The sequence below is a fragment of the Agrilus planipennis genome, unplaced genomic scaffold (assembly GCF_000699045.2).
Source record: "Agrilus planipennis isolate EAB-ADULT unplaced genomic scaffold, Apla_2.0 scaffold95, whole genome shotgun sequence".
In the NCBI taxonomy this organism is placed as follows: Eukaryota; Metazoa; Arthropoda; class Insecta; order Coleoptera; family Buprestidae; genus Agrilus; species Agrilus planipennis.
This window is the reverse complement of record NW_020438861.1, coordinates 384,546-399,252: the sequence shown is the minus strand read 5'-3', so window position 1 is coordinate 399,252 and position 14,707 is coordinate 384,546. Positions and strand designations below refer to the sequence as shown.

At 34.5% G+C, this 14,707-nt stretch overlaps 1 protein-coding gene across 3 annotated transcripts in view; it reads right to left on the bottom strand.

The window, feature by feature from the left end:
- The window catches only part of LOC108735923 (dual oxidase), a 104,805-nt gene that overhangs the window by 23,532 nt on the left and 66,566 nt on the right, over positions 1-14,707 (bottom strand). For 2 of the 3 annotated variants that reach the window (XM_018468156.2, XM_018468158.1), the window contains exons 3-4: positions 10,762-11,111; positions 4,707-4,911 (exon numbers count right to left, since the gene is read on the bottom strand). In XM_018468156.2, the coding sequence (XP_018323658.1) occupies positions 4,707-4,911; positions 10,762-11,111 (555 nt within the window). The remainder of the gene's footprint in view (positions 1-4,706; positions 4,912-10,761; positions 11,112-14,707) is intronic. The other variant, XM_018468157.2, reaches the window with a different exon arrangement.

The following is a 14,707-nucleotide window of genomic DNA, read 5'->3' as shown; positions in this document are numbered from 1 at the left end:
TTACCAAATTTTCCTAAAATTGTTATTGTCAAAAGACGCGTCAGTTTTCATTTTTGTTATTATTAATTTACGTGATTTAAATTCATCAGACTGTAGCAGTGATGACAAAAGTATTTCGAATTTTTAGATATTTTAATGCGGCACAAACTTATGTTATTTTAGTTTTAGGATTTTTTTTTAATAAATGCCGTTTATAGTCTTTTTTCACCCATGGTCATGTGTATTATTTAGGACTTTATAGTTCGCAGTTGTTTACGGTGGTGTCGCGAAAAATGCGTACAGTCTCACTAGCAAAAGGCAAATTACATCGTAATAGAGAATACTGCTGCGTCTACTTGCGAAATATGCCTACAAGTCATTTCTGATTTCCATCACGCATTTTTTAGGCTTCGGACTGGCGAACTAATTAATTTCGAAATGAACAGTGTATATTTGAGAAAATTGGTTGCTGCAGCTTTTGAATGTTTCGTCCATAAAGAACTCCTTTGAATGTAAAGTAGACATACTTCATATGCTCTTTTCCCAATTTTTCGCTCAGAACAATAATCCGTTCCGCTTCTTTATTGCTTTCTATGGAACTGAACTTGCCATCCATCATCAAAGTTCTTTCGTCAATTAGAATTTCTTCTCGATTTTTAGATTCCTTTTTATGTCTTTGAGTCTTGGTGCGCTGGTGATACATAATTTTTTTTTAAAGAAAGAGTATTTGACACGTCGATAACAAACTTATATCCTTTGTTGTGAATGTTCCCATATACAAATAGATTATAAATGATTGTTGTTTCAGATTATCGCATTTATATATTTACTAATTTTTACATTGGATCCGAATTATCTTAATCCAGTTGAAATTATGGGTAATAATTGTTTAGTCATTGTTTGAGACTACGTTGTTTAGAATTTTCCAGTATATGCCGAGTAGAAACCTGGTCTTCTTTGTCACTATGTATATTGGGTTGCCTACATAAATGTAGCACTGCTCCCCCTCCTAAAACTGATCGTCCCGATCAATGATGTCGCTTCTGTGGGGAACAAGCCGATCAAGATGGACGATTTCATTTTTGCCCGAGGTGCCTTTCGAATTCGATAAACAACGTCGTTGATGCGTCGAGTAACGTTGTATGAACCATCCCCATCAAATCGCAGTTTCGTACGCACAGCATTATGGATGGCTTCTAGTCGTTCTCATAGTTTGCCCACGTATTCATCTGTAGGTACTGAAGAGTCTCCAGGACGACCAAACATCATGTCCGTTGGCAACCTGAGTTCTTTCCCGAATAAAATGCTGGTTGGTGTTCCTCCAGTTGTCTCATGGATGGCGGATCTATAAAGTAGGAGGAATAGTGGTATGTGTTGGTCTCAGTCAGTTTGGTATTCGTTAACGATGCGAAAGTAGCGTTAAATCATTTAACCATTCCATCAGACTGTGGATGTAAGAACGTAGTCCTCGTTTTAGTAATGCTCATTAGTTCAGTGATGTTCCTGAACAAAGCTAATTTGAAGTTCCTGCCTTGGTCGGAGTGCGATTGGTACTCTATATCGGCTAATCTAGTCATTGACAAGCTTCTCAGAAACGGTGTATGCTTCCTGATTCAATATCGCATATGCTTGTTAAAGTAAGTAATCCATGAGTACGAAGATATATCGGTTACTGGAGTCTCTCATTGGGAATGGTTCTGCCGTTATACTGTTGCATTCGTCCACGACTCCTTGTCTTCGTTTCCTTACTGGTGGAGCATGTCGGGCATTTCCTGCACCAGTATTCTATATCGCGTCTACTTTGTGGCCAATAAAATCGCTCGCGTCTTCGTAATGCTGAAATGTCCTTCGCCGTGGACTGCTTCTAAGACTTCTGAAATTCTTTTCTTCGGAATTATCATTTAAAGTTTGTTTCTGGTTCCATCTGGACCTTCCCACATTATTTTCAAAACTCCGTGGTTTAAGTTAAGGGAAGTCCACTGTGCTCAATAGCTTTTCGTAGATTGATTTAGGTGGCTTATACCTGACCACGATGGTCTTGAGCTTCCAGCTTCTTTCCATCTCATTATTGGGCGAACATCTTCGTCCTTCCTCTGGTCTTCGACTAACACCTAGCTTTCTCAGGATCTTTTAGGCTGAAGGGTTGTTAGATTACAAGAGATCGATCCTTCTTCTATATAGATGAAAAATGTTTGTGGTTTTTTACGGAAAGTCCGGGATAGTGCATCTGCGTGACCGTGTTACTGTAACCATCGTCCAATATGTCTTTGGGTTCTTAAATTGCAGTAGCCACTTAAGGGAAGCGTGATCCCTTCTTAAGGGGAACATCCGCTCATAGAAGTACTTGTGGAAATGTTCGAGGGTTTTAACTACGGCTAGTAGCACTCGACGAGTGACAGAATAATTTGGTTCTGGTTTCGAGAGTGTCTAAGTATCCAATGACTTTTTTCTTTGTTTGGAGCGCGGCGGAAAAGAAAAGGTTAGAAGCCTTCGAAATGTGGTGTTATAGGCGAATGATGAGGATAACGTGGGTAGAAAAGGTTAGAAATGAAAAGGTATTAGAAAGAGTAGGAGATTAGAGGTCTAGTCAGACATATTAGAGACAGAAACAGGAATGAAGAGGGGTAGAGGTAGACTTAGGTTAGATTACTGTTCGCAAATAGTTAAGGATGTGGGTTGTTCTAGTTTTAGGGAAATGCGAAGTTTAGCTCAGGATAGGAAAGAGTGGAGGTACGTGTCCAACCAGTCTTAGGACTGACGACTTTATGATGATGATTTTACTTGGGATGACATACCACCAAGTTCCACATTACTAGCGTCGGCATGCACAATAAAGGGTTCGCTGATATGTGGGTACGTCAAGATAGGGGTTCCAGAGAGTGTAACCTTCACTTGTTCAAATGCTTTTTGGCATTCGGGTGTCAATGGAATGAAATTCCTGTAAGTCTGTGTAGTGGTCGGGCTATATCGGCAAATCTTCGGTAGTAGGAGCAAACTCCCAGACAACTTCGTGACGATCCTACGGTATGGGCCGTTTTCATACGGTATCCTCTTTGTCGGTGTCGGTCATATTTCCTTTTGGTGTTATGACATGGCTTAGGTATTTCATTTTTCGTCTTAACATGCATTTCTTGGGACTTAGCTTCAGTCGTGCGGCTGACAAGTTCTTGAACACTTCGGTCACGTTTCGGAAGCGGTCGTTGAAAGTCCTTCCTAGTATATTAATGTCGTCTAGATGAACCAAATAGATTATTCAGTTTCATCCTTGTAATACAGTGTCCGTCAGCTTTTTGAATATAACTGGTATATTACACAATCCAAAAGGCATCACATAGACCTGCTATAGACCATTTCCTGTTGTAAAGGCAGTCTTCTCCTTATCCAGCGGATGCCTGTTCACTTGCCAGTATCCACTTTTCAAATCGAGAGAAGAGAATTATTTAGCTCTTGCTAGACTATCTAGTGTGTCATCAATTCGGGGTAATGGGCAGCTGTCATTTAGCGTTACGTCATTCAAGCTTCGTATTAGGATTTGACATTACTATCTCTTCTCCAGCAATGTGCATTGTAGAATTGCTTAGATTTAAGTCGATTCCATGTTCTTGAAAAAGGTCCAATCCAATGATATCATCATCTATAGTAAATGATGACATCATTGGACTCAAATTGCTAAAGAGTCTCGTGACTTCTTTTGGTTACGGCTTTTCAATTGCGTCTGATGTACCTGCTGAAGGTGTTTATCGCTGCACCTCATTTCTAGGTGGTTGACAAGATGGTGGAAGTAATACTGTTGGCACTCGAGCATTCCTTGGAGTATATACAGCGTCTCTCCTTGTAAAGGAATTATTATAGCTGTGTTTTTTTCTGAATCAATTCAGGAATTTGATTCTGCCGCTGTTCCAAACTGCTTCAGGTAAACAGATCAAAAGATCTTAATGTCAAAAGTGGAAGGTATAATTTTCGATGGCCTAGCATCGGAATCTTCAGGTCTTGCAGTAGAGAGTTAGTCTTAGTTCAATTATTATTCGAGAGCTTTCCAATGGTATATCACTTGCTAGGGTTTCTCGCAGTTAATGGAAACTTCAGAAAATTGGCCGATGAACATTCTGGATTATTCGATGGAATGCTTCAAACTCCTCCTCCTTCGTTTCCAATCCCCTTTAGTCTTCTTCAATCCCACTTCTGACACTAAATGTTACATATTCAAGCTCCTTCTCACATTACTATTACTCCTGTTTAATAATTTACTGACTAAATAAAACTTCTATTATTAATTAGTTAACAATTTACCACTATATAAACATTATCACTTCTTCGCTCTTTCTTCTTTTTCTATCGCCTTGAACTCTCTGACTCGTACTAACTCCACTCGATCTCGCGACAACTATTTATAGAGACTATACGTTTTCTAGAACATTCTATTTAGTGTATGTCGTCTAGAAACTTGGTTTTATTTGTCACTATGTATGTTGGATTGCCTATATACATGTGACAATATGTTATTTTTATTAAATTTTGTAATTAATTTTTTTTTTTAATTGGTATATTTAAAAAATATGTACGATAAATTATATTGCAACTAAAACAATATAGTACCGAAGTGAGAATGAAGCTGAAGGAAATTATTTTATTTAAAGTTCGTGGCTCTGAAAACAGGGATTTTTTCGGTTGTGGTATTGCGATGACATTATTAATTTAATGAAATTAAAAAAAACACTGTGACTTACGAAATAATCTTTCTGGGCTAAGCATTTTCATAACTTCTGATACTGGATTGTTAAAAAGAGGTACCCTCATTGAATTTCTAATGGGCATCTTTCCCGTCCAGTCGGTTAAAAATGTTCCGTTTTGAAATGATCTCATAGTGTTGACCCATGGTTCACTTGTACTGTAGATAAAGCTGCCATCAATCCAACTTGTTACTTGATTAGTCTGTAACAAAAAAAATCAACAAATATGTGACGTTTGTAATACGTAGGCGAATTTATTTGCATTCGCCCCGCACATATGAAAAACTACGCGCGGGCGCAGACTAAACAGACCAATTTAAATGTTTTTTAATAGAGTAAATAAAATTCTAATCCGAACATCTTCGCGGTTGTCGCCAGTATCTATTCTTTCAGTTGAAGATATCTGATTTGGGTTTTACGCCACTAACAGTTATTATACGTAGCTCAATACTCTGCTTGTGTAACTGACGTGTTTATTGTACTATTTTTTTGACAAGACGAAACTCTATCATGAAGTACTCTTAATTAGAGAAGTGGGAGCCCCTATAAGGTTTTGTACTTTCGTTGTTCTGAATTGCCACAAAAATAGAGGCACTGACCCACAGTGGCACGTCTTATCTCACTCTACAATAGGAACAATGTTTCACAAAAAAAAGGAACAAGAGAAAAAAAAAATTATTAATCTTCGTCTGTGTCCCGTGATTAATGACGAAGTTCAAACAGGTATTTTAACATGTAATGCTGGTGGGCGGGCAGTCCCTCTGGACTACGCCGGAAGGTAGGGCGGAAGGCCCTCTTCAGCCTGCTTTCAGGAATCGTGGGAATGGGTGGGTGGTGGTTCGGGTGAGAAAGATGAGACGGACGAAATGAAGACAGAAGAGAATGAAAGATTATCTGTGGAATATTACTGCCTCAGCATTTGCCTAGGTGATCCCAGGAAACCACAAAAAAACTTGGACCAAGACAGACGGACCCGGAATCGAACCGGCGTCCTCCCGAATGCTAAGCAATGGTCTACACCTCTAAGCCATGCCGCTCGGTACTTCTATCTTCCCTGGTCAAGACGAACTAGCAATTTTTGCGTATTTTACACAATTGGTTGAAAGACGGTCCCGGGGCTATATAATGACACCCTGTCGAAATTTCATTCTTTGATGACATATCTGGTTACAACCCTAAATTTACCTGAGGTTACGTAAAAAATGCTTATCGACCACTTTTCTAGTTCTTTTGATTTGTAACTTTTTTATGGTTATCTCATTGTACTAATTAAGTTATAATGATAGAAGGTTTTGTTGGGGTTTGCCCAATCTTTGCAATGAATATGGGATCATTTCAGGCCCCCCATAAAAATTTCAACATACATATGTAAATACATAAAAGAATCTGAATAAGTTACTAATATCTCACAACGTAAGTATAAAAGGTCCTACCACTACTAACGATTACAATCACTGCCAATTTCAGGAAAATATATTGTAAACACGTCAATATTGTTTCACCACTCAGTGGTATCATCAGGTAATGAATATACAAACTTAACTGATCTATATCTATATATATTCACGAGGTGGGAGGGAAGTGCTTCTTAAAGTTGATACAATTAATATTAACTATTCCCTTCTATTTGATCGTTTGAAATCACTCCTTTTTTATAACATCTATTAATTTCTAATTGTTCTGGTAAATTTAACTTGACACTATTATGCTATCTATATAAAATTCTGTAATCTCTGTTGAAGTTATGACTATTATCTAATAGATGTTCTGCATAGGTGGATTCCACTTTTTTATTAGAAAAGCTTTTAAAATGTTTATGCGAATTTTGAACTTTCTGCCTGTTTGACCTATATATACTTTAGGACAATCTTTACAATTTAATAGATAAACTCCTGAATCATGCTGTTTAGGGGTTCTACATTTATTATTTATTATAAATCTACTTAGAGAATTATTAGTCCTAAAACTTATAAAGCTATTGTTTACACGTTTTAAAATTTTACTATCTTTTAAAGATGAAGGTAATAAGAAAAACAATTTATTAGGTTTGTTTAATATATTTTCTGCTACTACCATTAAGCAAATTAATCAATTAACATATTCTAAAACTCTAACTGAACATTTCAATTTATAAAGAAGTCTGATTTTGGTTTTAGAGGGACATTTCTCAGAAATAATACCATCAATTTTGTTTGCTAAACATAACACATTACATCCATCAGTTATTAATCCAAATCAATTAAAGGATGAATTGATAAAAGCAACTTTTATTCTAAATTACAATATTACGATCCATAGCACCAACATAGAAAAATATATTTGCGAAGTTAAATTAAAAACACATTCATATCTACTATAAAATTCCTTTGGAATACCCAATCCGTACAATTAAATTAAGTATTGAAATATGGCATTCTTTCTCTGAAAAACATTAGTTTGTCATGTTAACCGAATCAACTAAAGAAGCAATTACATGTGAAAATCAAGTCAACCCTGTAATGAATATTCATTTTTATGGAAAGGGAATGTTCTCCATGATGCGTAAATGTAGATGTTATACAATCGAAAGCGTCCTCCTTTCATCATTTAATAAAACCGGAAACACTAGTCATAATCCGTCAATCAACATTGCAGAAGATAACTGCATACGTTCAACAACAAAAATGCGAAGGGGTGGAATTAGCCGACATTGATTTGAATCAACTACCAACCGCCAAACATCAACTCCAACAATTTCATAAGATTATTCAACCAAGTATTTACAACATTGTCATTATCAGTCTAATTGTGATAATTTTAATAGTCATGTATTATTTTTGTTGCTGTTCTTACTCATATTTTAAATATTTTATTTGGTTTAAACATTTTTCTAAACAATGCCACGAATGTTATACAAAAGTTATATGTATAAATAATAGTTCTGGAAGCGATCTAAGTTTAAATACTCTTACTCGTCAAGATTCTGCAGGATCTGTTCACTTCTTCCAAAAATATATTAAGGAAGTATTATTTTCTTCACCAATTGCTCGCGAAAATTAACTAAAGACAAAGCGTGTACTTCCTTTTGGATTAATTTTAGTATATTAGTTAATCCAAACCCTTAGACGGGAGGTATGTCAGGATCTACCCTGAATATAACTATTACAGATATATAACATCTACTAAATAATGTATTCTATTAAATAATCCAATTACCAAGATTAATAATGTTTTATGTTAAGTACTCAAATTACCAAATGTACTAAATAATGTCTTATGTCAAGTAGGTACCTACTATAATCTTTTACACATCGATGACAAATTATTGTAAACATATTTTACTAACAATTAGCACGTAAATGAAGAATTAATTTCTGATTTATATCCATAAGGATGCAACCAATATTTATGTAATAATAATCTCAGCCAGAAAATATCAAATCCAGAACTCTTGGTAAGCATACTGCCTGATTTCTGTTTTATTATAGTTTGTATTGTGTTTAAAGTACAATATAGGTAAAAGTTCTGTGAGTTCTATTTTATTTCCATTTGGATCTCAACATAAATTTGGCGCAGTCCAAAAGAGTTTTTAGGGTACCATATATGTATAAATATTCCCATCGTAAAGGTAAATTAAATTTGCTAGAACATCTAGAAACTAACAAATTTAGAATACAAGATGTAGTTTTAATGACAAAGAGACTATTATAATTTCCTTCTCCTAAATTTGTAAAAAAAAATGTACCACTAGGTATATAGGAGTACTCTCCTTTCAGGCATATTTAAAAAATTCTCTGAAGAAATATTTAGTAGTAACTACAATCGCCTGATGAAATCAATGTTTGACAAACCATAGGTATGTTGCAAACTAATAAAAGGTTAGTGAAATCCTTTAGGTTGCATATTTCATTAATGCATATATAACTAAATAACCATTCAATTTATAATACTGCAGAAATTGTAATATTTTCTCGCATTTTGACTACCTTTTTTAAATAGGTACAACGTAATATCAGTTCTTGGAAGCTATACTAAGTTTTATGTCTAGTCTTACACATTTAAATGCGTAGAAGCATAAATAACGTTTTTTTTTATTTCCTATGAAGAAGTGTATCTTTGACAGTCATTCACTGTCACTTGATATTAAACTTCAAACAAGTGCTCTTAAAGGTCACGTAATATCGTAGATTTATTAGCTGCGGTGTTTTTTACGTTAGATTTTGTAACAGCGATAGTAATCTCCATGAAAAACCCAGGAATCCTCGTAATACCTTCTCCAGGTCGGACAGTTTTATAAGTAGGCAATCTGCATGATATCCGGTTAACTCCTAGTTTACAGATTTAATTTACGTTCCAGAACAATGAACAATGAACTCTAAAATATCAGGTGTCAGTGTGCAAACATAAATTCCAGTTTTATTTCGCTCTTAATACCGACTCATTGCTACAAGGAAGTAGTTAAGGACATTATCTTCTATCTGTAGTTTTTTTACCAAGAACGATAATGTTACCAATATAGAAACATACCTGTTTTGTACCACTACAGAATATAAAAGAGGAAAGGAAAAAGTTTTAGTTGTTTTTATTCCTAGTCTTAGTATTTTTGTTCAACTTAAATTTGCAATTTGCAATTACCTACTACTGTTATTGCTCCTTTGTCTTGTATAAAAACCAAACATTCATTTTTTAAAGCGCAACAGTATCTGCTACTCAGTACCACTATCTTTAATCATATATTTATTGTAGTAATTGTCCTCTATACAGTAAAAAATGTACTTTTTTGATAAATGTAGAATGACGTTTTGTGATTTTTGTGATAGGACAGGCAGACGTAAAATATTAAATAATTAATTTGTAGAATGTTTTAGAACTTTTTACTTTTTTATTGTAAAATAACTAACATAGTTGTATTATTTATTTATATTAAATGAGTTTTGTTTTTACGTAAAGAGTTATTGATGATTGAAACATTTAAAATTTGAACATTACTAGTGTAATGATTTAATGTGCTTTGAAAGAAATTTTTAGATGGAAAGCCAAGTGCGTTTCATGCTCTTTTCAACAGCGACAGCCGCATCTTTTTATTGTGTAGAATTGTCGAGATATTACAATTTTTGTAAGATACTGCAAACGTCCAATTTTCTATAAATAACTCCAAAAACATACCGCGCAGGCAAAAACTATACTCAACAAACTGGACATTAAAATCGATGCTGAATTCAAAAATGTAATAATGTACAGGGTGTCACATTTAAAATAAGGCTGCTGATGTATACTTCCGGTAAATCCGGAAGTCTGTTATCTTTGAAATTAATTTCTGCAGCTGGATAATTTGACCAAGGAAATTTTTTATTGGAAACATTTTCTTCTAATTTCAACGGCAAGACTGCTAGAAAGCAGGGCGTGCTTAATGGACTACTCTGTACAGTTATCTTGGCAGAAATTATAATGGAAAGACCGCTGTTGGGTGTTATATACTATTTACTTGTTAATTCATTTATTTATTTATATTTATCCAATAACATTATTGTTTTTTCTTTTGAGTAGCAGTAGAAGGCAGTAATTTGTGATTGATTTAGTGCATTAGGTGGAAAATAAGAGATATAAAATTTCGACGCTACGTTCACAGTCTAATGAAACGAATTTCACTGTGAAGTGGAGATGGTAGAACTCTGTTATTATACTTTATCAGTATATTTTGAAGAATACATTTTTTATTTTATAAAAGGCTGCTACTGTATTTACGTCAAATTTGAAACTGTTTGTTTTAATGCCGTTTCTTTCGTTACTACACCCTTTCTATTATACTTTTCGGTCAGGACGAACTATTCGATTTATAATTTAAAGTATCCCTTTAAAGTTTCCAACATTTATTGAAATTTGACTCTAGCTAAGGTGTTTTGCTTCCTTCTGTTATACCACAAAATAATATTTAATGCGTACTTTCTAGGTAAATGATACAGTATAGCCGTTTTTGTGTACTCTTTTTTTAAACAGCCTCAATAGGCGAGAACGAATTAAACTACTGTACGTCATTTCGTTTCGAACTTGTAAAAGTAAATTTATAATGTACCTGCTGTCTTGGGCTGTTCGGACTTTTTCCAGTTCTTCTATCATATCCCGCACGATGGAAAGGAATATACTTGTCCCCTTTACATTCTTTATCATAAACTTCATCGCATTTTTCTATTTCTATGTGATGCATTTCAATTGGGCAGCCACTTTCACTTGCCATTACGATTTCCGAAGTAACTACTTGACCAAAAAAGGCCAACATTGCAGTTCTATTTCTAAGCGACCCAAGTCCATCTCGACCGCGCATGAATAGTCGACTTAGTTTTCTTGGACTCGGGCGGTTTTGACCAGCTAGCATGTAAACCCCATCAGAATAGGCCGCTGGAGTTTTTCTAACGAGTTGACTATCTAGAATAATAGAAATTAAATATTTAATTTTTTATATACTCAGATCATATATAATAAATTTTATTACACATGTTAAGCTCAGATGTTGAATTCGGAACGGATCGGCATATAAATTAGCAGTTTGCGTTTAGTTTTTAGTAAAATCGTTCCATAGGTGTATGTAAAATTGAGAAGACCGTCTGTTTAGTCCGCTTCTTATTAAATTCAGAATCAGGGCAACCCAAACCAACTAAAACCTAACCTTTTAAAGGTGCATAAATTCCTTTTCGCTTTAAGTGTTATACACTTTTTTAATGTTACAGTTAGTTTAAATAGTTCTGATTCTATCTAATTATAAAATTACATAGAAAAAGAGTTTTTTCTCCGAGAGGACAAATCTAAAAGTGTTTGAGGAAGAACGGCTAAGAGAAGACACTTTGTGTATTCGTGACATTCAGCATCTTGCGAAAAATGATTTAAATAGATGCCGATCTGCTGAAACTTAAACTAATGTATTTAGTATTTGCTGATTTTGTCCGGAATATGTCGCAATCTACTAATGTACAGGCCTGACGCTGAAAGCTGGCGGAAATTTTAAAATTACGTGAATGTGCGGTGGCAAAAGTAGGCAGTTTTAGGTATAAAGATTGCAGCCCTCATTTTTCAGTATTCCCATCAGGGGCGTAGATTAAATATTTAAAAATAGGGATCAGTGAGCAAGTAACAGACAGACAAACAGAAGAACTAATTGTTGCTGTTGGTGACAGTAATAGAGATTCCCATGATGAGAGTGAATGTGAAAACTAACTATAAAACAAAAGCAATAGGTTTATTTTTTCTTTTTGATAAGTCATGTTTTTACATTATGTTCTAGTACACTACTGTCCTATCTGTATTAATACTATAATTTACGCCTACTGAAAGCTTATTTGTGTATCCAAGTGACTTACCCAAATAAGTCATAAATGGGCAAGTATCTGCGCGACCTCTCGCCAACTTCCTTCGTCAGACTTGTATTTCGTTATCCACCCGAACTTAACATTTAACATATATAAAAATTCAAATCAATAGATAATACTGCAACAAAAGTAGGCGGCTTCTCTTATAAAAGTTCACATATAGTTTTATACCATTACTGAGTTCGTTTATGCAGACGTAATTATTCTGGAATGTAATTATCAATTTAGATGGATGGTGAGACTAAATAGTTTCGTACCTATTTTATTTTCTATAATTTGAAATAAAGCATAAATCGTACTTTATGAAACTAATAAATTAGTACAATGTAGTGTCCAAAGATCTTATAATATCAATATAGATAGAGCGTAGGCAAAGTTTCCAGTGTGCAGCATTGAATTCAATATAAGAGTGGGATAGCGTCATCGGTACAGGAGTGAGTGCGATGAGCGAAAATTTGTACCACATGACTTAGGGCAAAAATACACCACTACGAGACATTACCAGACAATCACAAAGAATTTTTCGTAAATTGAAATTCAGAAGTGCCGAATTAGCATAAATATTTCTTAAACGAAAGTAGTTAAAACAATAGAGCTTTTGGGACCGAGGATGACGCGTCCATGCAATTTTGGCCATCTTCAGTTCTTCGGCGACTTCAAAGGTGATTCTTCAGCTGAAGAAGTGATGTAATCGGGGGTTATTGGATGTTTAAAGGTCATCTTCTTCGGCTAAAGAATAATGACATACACACACACACACATGCTCAAGAAACATCCTCTTTCCATTGTCCACTTCGCTGTTGCTGTTGTTATTGTTGTAGGGGATGTTTCTTGAACAAGTGCGGGTACGTGTCTGTTGTATGCAATGTGTGTGTGTGTGTCTAATGTTTTTTGTTTGAGAATAATTTTTAAAGCGCATGCTAACCAAGGAGCACATTTTTTAGTGGCTCTAATAAATAATCCTTACTGAGGCATGGATGTCGAATATATTAAGTAACAAAGAGTTAAACAATTCAACTTTACTATCGATAGAAATATTAGATATAAATTTACTCCAGTCTAAAGACTGCAGATATTCATAACAACCAACTTCATTAAAATCGCGGAAACTTACAAATTTTGGTGTATGCTTCGGTACATATTGTAAATGTTTAATTCACAGCATATAAATTTATGATCAGATACAGAACCAGTAACTAGCGCCACAGAATTTACAGAAAGATCATCCCTATTAGTGAAAAGTACATGGATTAATGATGTAGAGTTCCTTGACATTCTGGTAGGCACTTTAATTCACTGCTTGAAACCATAACACTCGAAGCAATAGGGGAGGGCGTGATTGTCAGAGTTCAATAAGTTAATATTCATAAAATGCAAAATTATTTTGAACGAAAGCAGAGCACTTGTGGCACTGGGTTAGCAAATAGTCTGAAACATAGCACTTGTTCCATTCAAGCTAAACATATCCTTTTTCCAAAAGCGGATTTCTTAGAACAGGAGAAACTTATGCTACAATGTTAGCGATATTTTGCTTACTATTTTTGATAGAGAATTTTTTACCTGATCATCAATGTCTCCCAAATTATTCAGCGAACTTAGATTATATGTAATTTAATTGTCGCTAAGAAAACTACCATTTAATAAGTAATTTTTTAATATAGAATGAGGATTGAGCTTTTTGGCTTCATTTACTGCATACTGTTTTAATAAAGCTCTTGAATCTATCTAAGGCATTTTGATTATCACAGTAAACTACGATCCCGTCCCTAATTTTCCTTGTACCATTCACACAGTCATATATATTTGCAGGAGACACTGATTTAGACAAATGTTTTAACACATCTTCATCAGAGTTTTTATCAGACGCCATAATTAATAACCCAGGCGAACTGCTGTTAACAGATTTTTTCAGAACTACTGTAACATTTGTCTGCTGGATTTTGAGTGCTAATAATTATTTTTCCAAGGTCGCAAATGCAAATCACACAGATTTTCTAGTTCTCCAAGAAGTTTTTTAAGATTGGTTTGCAAGATACTAATATTAACATCACCAGTAGGTGCAGAAAACTTAATGTTAGATAGCCATGGCTTCAAATTTAGATTTTACTGATCACAAAATCAATAATGTTCTCACAATCGCCAAGAAATTTGTTGAAATTATCTTTAATATTTACATAATTCGGTTGAAAACGTAAACAACAATTGTCATACTTAATTTATTGTTAACAATGAAATTATCGGAGCACTTGCCATACACGTCCACATCCTTCGAAAACTCGTTTAAAATTTGTTTTTGTTATGTCTTTTGTAACAGGCATACCATATAATCCTACAGAAGGTATTTTATAATGTGTAACAGATATAGGTGCGGAGATTTGGAGGATAAACTAAATGCAACAAGAAATCGCATGGTGAGTTCAGCAGCGCTGTTAAGGGTAACTTTTTTTTTAATCAACAATTTACAATTCTAAATCGGCTTGCCAACATAGGTATGTACCGAATACACTGGTCTGCAGCAAAATCCTCCTTCAAAAAATTTTGTCATAAATATAAAGATTTTGATGCGCCGAATCTGTTCCCGATGACCATTTTTTTTTATCTAGTCTAGATTTTTCGTTATGAATTTTTTTCCAAAATATCATAAATTTAGTTTTTTTT